General features: G+C 57.7%; 4 protein-coding genes across 4 annotated transcripts; all 4 read left to right on the top strand.

Annotated features, from left to right (window-relative positions):
• Positions 1-384: 384 nt before the first annotated feature.
• MYCTH_2305452 (uncharacterized protein) lies at positions 385-1133 on the top strand (the record flags this gene model as incomplete). Its single annotated transcript, XM_003663448.1, has 1 exon — positions 385-1133. A coding segment is annotated over exon 1 (379 nt), but the record flags the coding sequence as incomplete, so codon positions are not given.
• A 2435-nt stretch (positions 1134-3568) lies between these two features.
• On the top strand, positions 3569-6000 carry MYCTH_2127287 (uncharacterized protein; the record flags this gene model as incomplete). Its single annotated transcript, XM_003663447.1, has 2 exons — positions 3569-4758; positions 4896-6000. 2 exons carry the CDS (start codon positions 3569-3571, stop codon positions 5998-6000), a joined length of 2295 nt encoding a protein of 764 aa, XP_003663495.1.
• Positions 6001-8966: 2966 nt separating this feature from the next.
• On the top strand, positions 8967-10469 carry MYCTH_2305448 (uncharacterized protein). The gene is made up of 2 exons (XM_003663446.1): positions 8967-9683; positions 9780-10469. The coding sequence occupies exons 1-2, from the start codon at positions 9073-9075 to the stop codon at positions 10159-10161; spliced, it is 993 nt and encodes a 330-aa protein (XP_003663494.1). The 5' UTR covers positions 8967-9072; the 3' UTR covers positions 10162-10469.
• Positions 10470-11149: 680 nt separating this feature from the next.
• Positions 11150-12087, top strand: MYCTH_2305447 (uncharacterized protein; the record flags this gene model as incomplete). The annotated part of the gene is made up of 1 exon (XM_003663445.1): positions 11150-12087. The coding sequence occupies one exon, from the start codon at positions 11150-11152 to the stop codon at positions 11654-11656; it is 507 nt and encodes a 168-aa protein (XP_003663493.1). The 3' UTR covers positions 11657-12087.
• Between the last annotated feature and the right edge of the window lie 308 nt (positions 12088-12395).

Here is a 12395-nt window from a genome sequence, read left to right as displayed (position 1 = left end):
CAGCCGATCGTCGCTAGCGCGCTGACAACCTGCATCAGGGCCCTGAACCAACTGGAGCCGATCGCTGTCTTGGCTGCGAGGATGCGCGTGGGGCAATCTGGTTATTTCCCCGCGATCCCCTGCCGCTTCCGGAAAGTGCGCTAGTTAAGCTTAGTCGAGCTGGAAATTATGAACAACATCTCGCCCCACGTCAGCGCGAGTCCTTTCCTGGAAGGCACCGTTTCAAGTGTGCAACCCACCATTGAATCCATGGCGCATTCGAGAGATGATTACTGCTTACAGCCTAAAGATTGCTTGAAAAGGGGCATGTTGCCCAATGCTGCAAATGAGACAGCATTTCCCGCTGATTCTCACCTGCACCGCGCCTTAGTCCTTGGTTGAGCCGACTGATTGAAGCAGAAGGATCAAATTATTTTTAGCACCAAAGTGCTTCCGGCAAAAACAAACCACCACAAATCGTCGCCAGCTGAATTTTTTCTTTTTTTTCACGTTCTGTCATTTTCACCGCCCGCAGGCTAGCTATCTGAGCACAAAACTGTCACCATGCCCAGTTGTCTCCGCGCCCTCGGGTTCCGAAAAAAGAAAAGCAAAGCCCATCTCACTACGACGACAAATGAGAAGCCCAAAGTAGCCCACCCAGGGAGCGCCCCGGGTGCGACAAAGGTGCCACCGCTGGAGGAGGTGCCGCATGCCGAAGTCTCGCACGTGCAGTCGACGGGCGTCCCCGTCCGACCGGGTGTCAACCCATTGTATTCGGCCTACTCGACCCCGGTAAATACCCGGTGGGCCGATTCCGCCGCGGCGCCGCCACGGCCGTCGGATGGCATGGTCGAATCGGCGGACAAGGCTGTCGATCCCGAGGAAGCCGCCCTCCGGAAGGCCGCGCAGGAGGAACAGGAGCGCCTGGATTTCTTCCAGATGATGTGATCCAGAGGGTAATTAGCCCTTCCCGTCACAAGCCAACACCTCGGCCGACCCCGCGGTATGCACACCGACGGGAGTCGCGAACTTGGCAGTCGCCTAGGCGACTCCTTAACGACTCAACCCAGCCCTCCGCCGACGCTTTAATTAGCGGCGTGGCTGGGGCTACCAAGTCCCACCAATGACACGAACATCCGGCGAAAGCAACCCCTGTCCGCCCGAGTCTCCACGAACGGCTCCGGCCATGTCACTACCGTGACGATCAACAATCGGCTGTTGTTGTTCCTGTCGCTCATATATGCTGGAGCCTCGTCGGCGCGGCATCATCAGCGCGGATCGTGTTCGCCGTCAGCAATTGGGACATGGGAGCTGGGAAGGAGTGCCCGCTTTCCGAAACCAGTTCAAGAAACGTCCTGGTTACTCGGCGAAGTGAATAGAAGACCGGCACGCCTCGATAGAGGAGCCGAAAACAGGAGCAAAAAAGGAGTGAGAGCGCCGGTTATAAAAATCTGGTCTGCCCTGCTGAGGGAGCGTACACCTGCGCTCGACCACGCTCCCGTGGGGTGCATGACATCGTGTGAGGCCCAACATTCGTATCACTCAACTCTTTCGCAGACGTCGAGTCTGAAAAAAGGAATGGTTTTAGGACGCGGTCAAATCACTAATTTATTGCCGAACGCAGTGATGAGCTTCCGGGAGCGTTGAAAGCAGTCTGCAGTAGGTGGCTATACGAAGGAAAAGAGTGCCTTGTTGAAACTATCTACAAAGGAGACAAAAAAAGTGGTATTTATAGACAAAGGGACTGGCCAATGCGTTGAACAGCCTCATACAGCTGTGGCAAACGCGTGGCTAATACGTTTGGAAGCTCCACAGCTTCCGACATTTATCTTGTCAAAGGGGCGGTGTCTTACTTGGATTGAACGCTGCAACAACGTCAGCTGATGGGAGGTTGGGAGTGTCAGAGCCCTTCCACGTCTGAAATGAATCCACATCGAGGAGAGGAGCGGAGAGAGCGGTCTACACAGTACGGACGTAAAGGCAAGGCGGTGTACCGCAAGGCGGGCAAAAAGCTGTCAGCCTCGGCCAGAGCCGCCGAGGAATTGATCGAAGCTTCGTTGATCTCGAGTCTCGTCCACGACAAAGAATTCGGGGCCGACGTGGCAAGGAGATGAGGTTGCATGCACTGCCAGATTGATTTGAGGAATGGGTGCTTTCGGCTCAAGCAGCAGCCAATTCAGGCTGCTACGGCTCAGCCCGCCTTTGTCCACCGGCATCAGCATGCCGCTCGATGTTGACAGTTGGCCGCAACTCCTGTTTGGGCGCTGGCATTGAGCCCAATTCTTGGCGTGAGGTCCGGGCCGCAACGCGGTTGGCGGATCCGTTTCCGGGAGAGGGCAGACCCAGTTCGCCGGCGCCGGCGACTGAGGGCCCTGGGACTCGGTGGGGATTCGGGTGCCAACGAAGGCCAGTCAAGGGGGGGGGGGGGGTGGGGTTCTTCCCATGCAGGCTGAAGGGAGGAGAGGAAAGGAAAGAAGAGGCAGCGTCGAGGGGAACTCGATGACCCTTCCTCTGTCTCTCCGGCAACATTGCCAGCATCGCCGGGTATGCCCGAAGCAAGCATTGCACTTCATACTAGTATCTATGTATGTACAACGGGTGGTGTATGCTGGCGCTGCAAGTCTGTGGGGGGCGGAAGAGGCGGAAGCGGGGCCAATCAACGCCAAGGGAACCCCTGGCGGCCGAGTGCTGGCAACGGATGCTGCCACGTCAAGAGCCTCGATGGAGCCCCATCAATGACAAGGAAGCGGCCCAAGCCTGTTTCGAGTCAAGCGAATGCAGATTGACGAGGCGGGTTGCGCGACGACGGAAATGAGAATGGGACCCGGCCAACGGCAAGAACAAGCCAGCGAGCAATGCCCGGAAATCTAGCTGGCTGGTTACCGCTGGAAGGCTGGCTGCAGGTGATGAGTGGTTAGAACGTTGGGCTCCGTCGACGTCTGCCACATCTGGCATTCTGTGATGGGCTGGCCGGGGCCGGTGGGGGGACCCATCGGCGAACCACTGCGCGCTCTGGGGCAACTGTGAGCCCAATTGACACCCCCAATTTGACAATTTGGAGGGCGGTGGGCTTCGGAGACTGGGCACCGCGGCAGTCTGGTGATCGCTTGTTTGGTGTTTTTGCCCGGGTAGGTGAGTCAATGCCAGCCAACCCCCTGGGTCTCCCTCGTCTCAGCCTCCCCTTTTGTGCCGGTGTGGATGTAACCCGTACGCATGCATGAGGGTCGCCTCAGGCGGAGAAAAACCCACCAGGGGGGTTGAAAGGCGTCAGTTCGCGGTATATAGACAACTGAGCGTCGTCCAATTCCGCCGCTGCCGCACCGCAACAGCACTTCAATCACAAACCTCGACCCGAGATTGGCCATAATTGCCGTCGTCAGGCCCACGATATCCTTCCCTCTGATATCGGGCAGAGCACATCCTTAGCTCTCCCCTAATTAACCCCCTCCATCATCCCCTTCCGTGCTTCCATTAATTAGCTTCACGAAGAAACACGCCCAAGCTGGCTACCCCAAAGGTCCGCAGTTCTTATTCTTCTTTCCAAAGAACCACCAAACCACCCCCGGCCCCGCCCAGCCCCAAGCCAAAGATGGGTTCCCATGTCGATGCCGACCCCACCCAGGCGGTTGACGGGCTTGTCCGGGCCATCCGCGACCTGACGTCCGACCCCAACTACAAGTTGGTGGCCGACGTCTTCAGCGAGTTCCTGTACGTCAAGGAGCAGAACAACAAGCTCTCGAGCTCGCATCAGGTGGTCTTGGAGGAGTACCGCAAGTTCCGAAATGAGCTCGAAAAGCAGAAGGAAGAGCTCGAGAACGAGAAGAAGGAGATGGAGCTCGTGGTGCAGGAGAAGGTGCAGGAGATCATGCAGCTCAGCGCCGTCAGGACGCGGTTAGAGAGCGACCTCGAAGACACGCAAAGGACGCTCGAGGACAAGATCAACGAGGCAGCCGAGGCGGCGGCGACGGCTGCTAAGGAATATGCAGACCTCCAAGAAGCCACGGCCAAGGCATACGCCGAGCTCGAGGAGAAGACGGCCAAGGAGTACGCCGACTTGCAGGAGAAGACGTCCAAGGAGTACGCCGACTTGCAGGAGAAGACGGCCAAGGAGTACGCCGACCTGGAGGAAAAGACGGCCAAGGAGTATGCGGATCTCGAAGCGGCAAAGGCTGCGGTGGAGGAGGAGAAGCGACTTGGCGAGGAGGCGGCGGCCGCCGCCGCCGCCCAGGCCGCCGACGAGATTGCGGCGCTCACCGCGGCCAAGACCAACCTCGAGGAGATCAAGGCCAACAACGAGGCCGAGATCGAGTCGCTCAAACAGAACGTGGCCGACCTGGAGGCGGCGAAGGCGGAGCTCGAGCAGATCAAGGCTGACAACGAAGCCGAGATTGCGTCCTTGAAGGAGACGATCGCGAATCTGGAGGAGGACAAGCGGAAGCTCGAGGAGGAGCTCGAGGCGGCGAGGCAGGAGATCGCGTCGCTCAACGACACCATCGCCCAGAAGAACAACGAGATCGAGAGTCTGCAGGAATCACTGCGTGCGGCCGAGGAGCAGATCGCCTCCCTGCAGCAGACGGTCGAGGAGAAGAACGCCGAGATCGAGGATCTGCACGGCAAGCTCACGGCCGAGGGCGCGCGGGCCGACAAGGCGGAGGCACACGGCCGGGACCTGCAGGCGCGGCTGGACGAGACGACGCAGGACCTCCAGATAACCAGAGGCAAGCTCAGCGACCTCGAGCAGTACCGCATCGTCCTGAAGAGCGACAACGATGACACCTAGTAAGTCCCTTCTCCTTCTTCTCCTCCTCCTCCTCCCCCCCCCCCCTTTTACCTTTACCCTCCAGCTCTCCGTAGCCATCAGCCAAACAAAAAAACAACAAAAAAAACGCTTTAGCTGACACCCCTTTTTTTTTCAGCGTCACGGTACTCGACAAAATCTGGACGACAATCGTGACCCTGGTGGAGAGCACGTTCCGGCCCGACATTGACGAGCAGACGCTGGCGGACCCGTCGTGCTGGAGCAACCTGCGCAACTCGCCGTACCTCAAGCACGCGACGCAGCTGCAGATCCCGCTCCCGCAGTCCAACACGCCGGCGGCCAAGGGGATGCGCATCAGCGCGGTGCTGGCGGTGCTGTCGCGGGCGATGCACAAGCACCTCTTCCGGCCCGTGTACCTGCTGGACGACGACGACGAGAACCTGGTCAAGTTCCTCCGGGCGCTGGAGGACGAGGACCCGACGCGGGAGGCGCACGTGCGGGCCACGCTGCTGTCCATGATGCCGGACCGGCAGGCGGAGCAGGGGGCGCGGCGGGTCAAGATGGTGGTGCGCGAGGTGTCGTGGCTGGTGCAGCACCTGCTCACGGCGCTGCAGTTCGAGGCCTTCTGCACCGGGCTCGAGGCCGCCTGCAGGGTCGCGTGCGAGCAGTGGAGGCGCATCCAGCTCGCCAACGTCAAGATCGAGCCCTACTTCGGGCCCCCCTACGACGACTTCGACTGGCAGGTGCTGGAGCTGCCCGAGTTCGCCGAGGCGGCCGAGCGCGACGCCGGCATCCCCCACACGCGCGACGACGGGGACGATGCCATCGCCGACGACCGGCTCGAGACGGTCGAGATGGTCGGCGGCGCCGCCGACGCGGCGGACAACCACAGCTTCCGCGACAGCGCCGGCGCCGGCGCCACCGCCTCGTCCCTGCACGGCCCGGACGACGAGATGCTGGACGGCGACGTCGACCCGGACGAGATCCTGCTCGTCGTCTGGCCCAGCATGTGCGCCGTCGAGGGCGGCGAGCTCATGTCCATCACGCAGGGCCTCGTCATCTCCAAGGAGCAGGCCCGGCCGGCCCTCGAGGAGCAGCGGTCGCGGTCCCGCATCATCCCGCGGCCCGGCTCGCGGCGCGCCCGCACCATGTCGATGCCCGGCCAGAGCAGGGGCAACAGCCCCGCGCGCGGCAGCAGGTCGCACTTCCTCGCGCAGTCGCAGACGGCGTCCGAGCTCATGGACGGCGCCGACAATGTCTGAGGGCCGCCGGACGAGCGCATCGGTCGTCCCCGCTGCCGGTGTCAAACCACGTTCTATTATTATTAAGTGATTAAACCCTCAGCATGTCGTTTTGTAACTACCTACCAACGCTGGCTTTTGCTTTTTCCTTTGCTTTCCCTTCATCTCTCGTTCTTCTTCTTCTTCTTCATCATCTTCATCATTTTCCCTTTTCCCTTTGTTCGTTTTTTTCCATCTCGCTTGTCTCGCCGTGGCGTAGGGTGGGTGGGCTGGGTTCGGCCGCGGCGGCGTACACAAAAGTTTCCTTTCAGCTGTATAGGTTGATGTGCTTGCTTCGGCTAGAGGTTCTTTCTCACTTCAGCTCCTTTGATCTCCTTCCTTTCCTTTTTTTTCTCTTTTCTTTTTGTTATGCGACGACGAGGTAAAGCATCGTGGATGACGGATTATGCATTGCGTGGGGACAAATCGGTTCTCATCGGGTCAGCTTCGGTTAATGATTGGGTATTCGGGTATGTTGGTGGTTGGGCGATAATGATGGGAGATTGATGTCTGTAACTGAATAAACAATGTATGGTGCATTTGTGCCCTAGGCCTCTCTTTGTCTCTGATGGCGCTGCTGCGTTGCTGCGTTGCTGCATTAAGGTTTCCCTGGCTGCTCAAAGGACCCCATTGCCTGGGGGGACAAAGCAGGCATGCCTTGGGGTGCTGTGAGTCAGCACTGTATGCATGTCCAGTACATACATACATTACCGAGCAAGGCACTTCTGGAAAGATGCCTAATTACTCAATATTCGCAACCTCTTTGGGAAACCCTTCAACCGGTAATAGGTAGCACAGATGGTCGCTGCCAACCTTGTCTTGATCGGCAGGAGCCTGATCGTACATATTCCCTACTCTCAACCGTCAACCTCATCGCAGCTGCAATAAATCATGCGAGAAATTGTAAACCGAGCTTCTGCAAGTACGTTGTGCCATTCGACGACGACCCCTGAGCTCTTCAGTGCCTCAACCTCGGGAACTCGGGTGACGAAGAGACTGGAAAATCCCTTGCGGCCCCTCAAGCAGCTGGGAATCATCACTCGAGTAGCCGTTCTGCGAGACAAACAAATGTGCTGCAACACCGGAAGTCTACGGAGTAATTACACCTACACCCCTTATTAAGGGCCTCACAGTTGAGTTTGTGGCTACGTCGCCCATCACGATTGATGATGATCCTGTCGGGAAAAAAAAAACAAAAAAAAAAAAAAAAACCTAAGAGAGTTGCAGCATAATGTTCTCTCTCCATAATCTAAGGCAGCAAAAAAGGGATGGGGCCGGTACTTTAAAGATGCCCGTGGCCAGCAGTGGGTGGCCTCCCCCGCAGCCGCGGAGGCTGTCCCGCAACGACCAAGCGGGCCAGAGACCATGATGTAATCCGTACACTATGAACAGAGTCCAGAAATGGTTGGAAATTCAGCAGAACTACATAGTAAAGTACTCTGCACCCCATGAAAATCGTGCCTACAGCAAACGTACCTGGGTAACATAATTAACAGCCGGGTGGAATTGGCGTCTGCAAGATGCGCGATCGGCGATCGGCGGCTGCGGGGGAAGTCCCGCATCCCGTGCACTTTATTCAGGATTGGCATGCCCACAAAAAGAAACAGATTTGCATCCTTTCGTCGTCTGTTAATGAAACCATTCAGTTGTCTAATAAGCGCCCGTCTCATTCTTCTTCGGTTGCGGGTGGCACGAAGTACAGCGGCACCCGTTCGATTGGCGGCGGCTTTCTGGTAAGAGTTTGGCGCCCAGAAGATGAATGGGCAAATAACCAAGCATTGGAGACCTCCTGAGAACCCCACTGACTGACTTGCCTTGCTGTGTGTTGTGGTGTGTTTCAGGCCTTTGCTGCGCTTGGCAATCGGAGGCTCGAGCACCACTAGCTGTTTGAATTTTTTAAGTCTACGACCTCAAAGTTTGCTTTGTGAGTTTTTGTTCTCAAAGTGTAGCTAATATCCCAGAATTCCTTGCAAGTTCTCCATATATCACCTTTCTCCCCCCTCTGATCTTCGAGAGATGCAGTCGTCCAATACTTGATGCGGCGCAGTTAGTGTACGCGTACGTCCGTAGTCGCTCTCGTCGCTGGGTGGGCCTGCCCAACCCCAGACCCTTTCTTGGCCGCCGCTTTGAGCCAATCGTGGGGCACAAGGTCCGACCGCATTCTGTCGCAGACCCCGGTCGGTTCGGCTCGGGCTGTTCCATCGCGTCGATCCGACACTGCTCCTTCATTGCTGAAGGGCGATCACACGCAGGCCGCGCAGTCATCCCGAGAAAGCCGGGATCTCCTCGTATGACAACACAGACCATCTTTTATTATTCTCCGACTTTCAAAGTCCCCGTCTCTTCTCTTCTCATCAGCGTATGGGCCCCTTGATTGGCGTGGTCTCCTCGATTCTCCTTGGCCCGATGTTCCAATCCCATTGGCCAAACTGTCTGTCCATTCACCAGCGTTCTAGCCGCTCCTTATCCTCCTCGACCTGTGTCCTGTGTCCAGTCTACAACTAAAGTCTCCTTTGCTCCTCTAAGACGTCCTCCTAACCCCCCTTCTCTTTCCCCCTCCCTTTCCCTCCTTAACCCTTGATGCAACATCATGCTTTTCCTATGTCTCGCTTAATCCGACCCCTGCCTCACATCTGTCAAGTCAGGCCATTGTCCAGGTCTTGGTCACCTTGATCCCCCTTGCCTATCCTTTTACCTTCAAGTTTTCCGTTTCACTTGCACGCCGTTTGTTCGATAAACTTCGCCTCCGAGCCACCTTCGCTAGATTTCCCACTCCCCTTCTGTTTCTCGGGCGGGCCCCTCTATTTATTTTCACTTCGAGCACACTCTTTTTTTCGACCATCTGACCATCGCCTGCCTGCCTGGTAGGTGCGCTGGCCGCAGGATTGGCCAGCCGTTCATAACACGATCTTTAATACCGTTCATCTCTGGCCGAACCTTGGAGACTTACGGGCGACGAAGTTAATACGGGGGACAACGCGAGTGGGAGAAGAGAGCGACACGGGACTCTGGAGAAACACGAAGGCGGATTCGACCTCCCCGAGTCACGAAGAGATGCTTTGGCACAGGGCGCTCGTCGCCTCTTTTCTTGCGACAGGGGCACGGGCGGGGGTGGGCGGCCTCATCGCGGACGGGTTGTCGCACAGCAATCAAGCAGTGGAGCGGAGGATGGATGCGATGGCGGAAGCAAGCCTGCAATCCAGGGGCTACTTGGAGGCTCGACAAGACCAAGAGCAAGAACCAATCTTGGCCGGCGAAAGCAACACGCCGCTCAATGCCGACGGGAGCCTCAACATGGAGGAATGGAACAACATGGTGGACAAGGCATGCCAGGACGCGTTGAGGAATGTGAAAGTGCCAACGAACCCGTCAGGCACATGCGTCTGCTACAACCTGCCGCTGCTCAACAACCGGACTGGCGCATTCGAGGCGGATCTGAGGTTATACCAGCTCGGCGAGCCGACGGGTGACTTCCAGGGGGTACCGCAGAAGAACATCGAGGTCGAGCTCAGCTACAATGGTGCCTCGGTCACTCCGGTTAACCCGCAAGGGGGGAACTCCCTCAAAGCGAGGCAGGAAGGCGAAGAAGGGGAGATCCGAATGTTACAGTCGTACATGTTCGTCGGCCAAATCGACAAGGACAAAATGTCGGGCAAGGTCACCAGGTAAGCCGGTCACTATTCACGTTGTTGATCTTCTCCGTGCCAACCGCTGTACTCTACTGACACTTCCTTTTTTTTTGTGTGTGTGTGTGTCTATAGGGCTCAGCTCGAGGCCTGGGTCATGCCCGTCGTCACGCTGAAGGCAATTGACGGCACCGGCAAGGAAGTGAAAACCCTCGTGTCGACCAACGAAGCCGCGTTCGTCGTGGGCGAGTTCGCGAACGACCAGGTCATGACAAATCAGCGCCTGGCCGAGCTCGCCGTGGAGAAGATGGTGGCCGGTCTCGAAAACGGCACAGTCGCCTTTGTGCTTCCCGGCGTCCAGCTCCTGATTTTCCCCATCGGCCTTATCATCACCAGCATCTGGCTAGCCTTGGGGCTCGCTGCCTACGGATTCGGGACCTACGAGCGTTACAACTTTAGGGAGGCGCACAAGAGAAGAGTGGCGCTGGCCCAGAAGGGAGGAATGCCGAGGATTTGACCCATGGGGAGAACCAGGGAAAACCGCTTCCGTTGTCTATTATTCCGTGAAACCGACCCGCACACACACACGCCAAAAAAAAAAAAAAAAAATACATGCGACACGTCGCTCTTGCGCCGCTAATGTACAAACAAGCATAAAATTTTGTATAAACCTGATTTTATAAGCCGAATAGGTTCAATCAAGAGGAATTCGAGTTCGCAGTGTTGCGCACAGTCGCACAGTCCCGTCTGTTGACGTTTCCACGGGCTTTCATGTGAAACAGCCCTGAATCCGTCAAGAGTCAGCATTTGCCACAGTTAACAAGGTGCCACCCCTTTCCTAGACTAGACATCTCGTTCATACTACTCAGAACCAGACGTCGCTTGCCCTGAGCATATGCGCGACGGCAACTCGTGAACATTCAACAATCCAACTCAAACGGTTCAAGCCCCCTTTGCCTTGACAAGACGGCCCAAGTTATATCTTAAGATTTTATCATGGGTATCAGTTCTTCTGGATCCCTTTTCCACGGCCTCTTTCGAGTCCATAAGCTTCCCTAGGGACGACAACGGGTCCCCTGCTTTGTCGCAACACTCTGTGTTTAACCAACACCCCCAACTGTGGGGATTGTAGTTCCTGGGTATTGGGAAGTGGCTTGCCCGCTCTACTCCCTCCCGTGAGAGACATGGATGGGCCGGCTCTTGGGAATAATATGTGCTGCAATGACAACCAGCTTTCCCCGTCGCCATAAATCTGGCGGCTCAAAGAATCCCCCGAGGTAGCTCGCTCGATCTCTTTTTCCCCCCTTCCCCTTTTAGAGGCTTGTACTTCTACCTCTGATCAGCAACGGTGATGATGATTACAGCCCGCGCCAGACAATGATCACAACAACCATCCTCCCTCCTCAGCTGGACCTACAATTCCCCGAACACACCGTAGAGTGCTCTTAAGATCCGCCCAGAGGCTGCACACAGGGCTCCAACCGCCCGCGAAGATGGAACCCTCGATGGACGTTTCGGCGCTGGACCTCGACGACTATCTTCGAGAGACATATCACGGAGACGACAGCCGCCAGTACGAACTAGAGCACCAGCATAGCACCACGGTGCACGGCGAGGACGAGCTGTTTGACGATACGGATCGGCGCGAGGATAATCGCGTCTCGCTGGAGAACGCTGTGATCGAGCACCTCGGTATTGATCCACAAGGGGCTCAGGCATTGCGAAGAAGCCTAGGACATCTCGAGCAGAGCGCGGAGCTGCATGCCGACGAGAGTGACGAGGGAAGGGCTCCCGAGCATCCCGCGGACGGCACCGGCACCGGCACCGGCACGGCCGCCGCCGCCTCCTCCTCCCCCAGACGCACCCGCTTCTCCCCGCTCACCAGCCCGACGACCACCGTCGCCCCTCCTCCTCCTGCTCCTCCTCTTCCTCTTCCACTTCTCCATCCTCACGACCGCCTCGGGGGCGGGAGGAGGAGCGAGAGCGATGGTCCTCCGCTGCGTCCGCATTGACCACGCTCGGGCGCGGAAAGGGAGGGCGGACGGGACGGAGGAGGCGGGGCGATCGTGCTGCGGGACAACTTTGATCGGCTCCGCGTGCTGGCCGTCGCCAGGGAGGAGGAGATTGAGGAACCGGAGGGGCCGGGACGCGCCGAGGCCGTGGGCGATGCGAGGCTGGCGTGGAGATGGGTCGAGGGCTGGCGGGCGAGGCTGCGCAGGGGGGCGGACGTGGTCGAGCGGGCCAGATGGGCAGCGGCGGTGGAGGAGGAGGCGGCGGCGGTGGTGGTGGTGACACCGGCGGATCGCCAGGCGCGCGGTGCTGAGTATAATAATCCGTGATTACCTAGGTACTCACGGGTTCTGACTACCACGCTATGCCATCATGGGGGCGGGGAGCGTCCGGTTGGTAACCTTGTTTTGGGCACTTGGGTGCTTGATTGAGAGAGAGTCGTGGAAGCGAAAAGGGATTGTGCGGAGTTCTACGACACCACGGCAAGATCGGCAGCGAGCTGGCTTGCGACCTCTCTCGTTCGGCTGGGGAGTGGCCCACATCCCGCCCGTGAATCTCCGGGTAATGGGATTTACTGTACTCGCTCCGCCAGTTTTGCATGTACAGAGTAATTACCTTCCTCCGTGTACGGATTACTCCCAGAACAATCTCCGAGGCACGGAGTCAGGAACTCCTTTGTAGACGGCCAGATTGGGACGAGGAAGAGCGTGATTGGATCGCTCCCCTGTAGGCGGTCCCTAT

The sequence above is a fragment of the Thermothelomyces thermophilus genome, chromosome 3 (genome assembly GCF_000226095.1).
Source record: "Thermothelomyces thermophilus ATCC 42464 chromosome 3, complete sequence".
NCBI lineage: Eukaryota > Fungi > Ascomycota > Sordariomycetes > Sordariales > Chaetomiaceae > Thermothelomyces > Thermothelomyces thermophilus.
Note: the sequence above shows the minus strand (reverse complement) of the source record. Positions and strands in the feature narration are given on the sequence as shown.

Coding starts and splice junctions, on each gene's coding strand:
- MYCTH_2305448 (XM_003663446.1), top strand. CDS start 9,073: ATGCTTTGGCACAGGGCGCTCGTCGCCTCTTTTCTTGCGACAGGGGCA. Junction 9,684..9,779: donor ATGTCGGGCAAGGTCACCAG/GTAAGCCGGTCA, acceptor GTGTGTCTATAG/GGCTCAGCTCGAGGCCTGGG.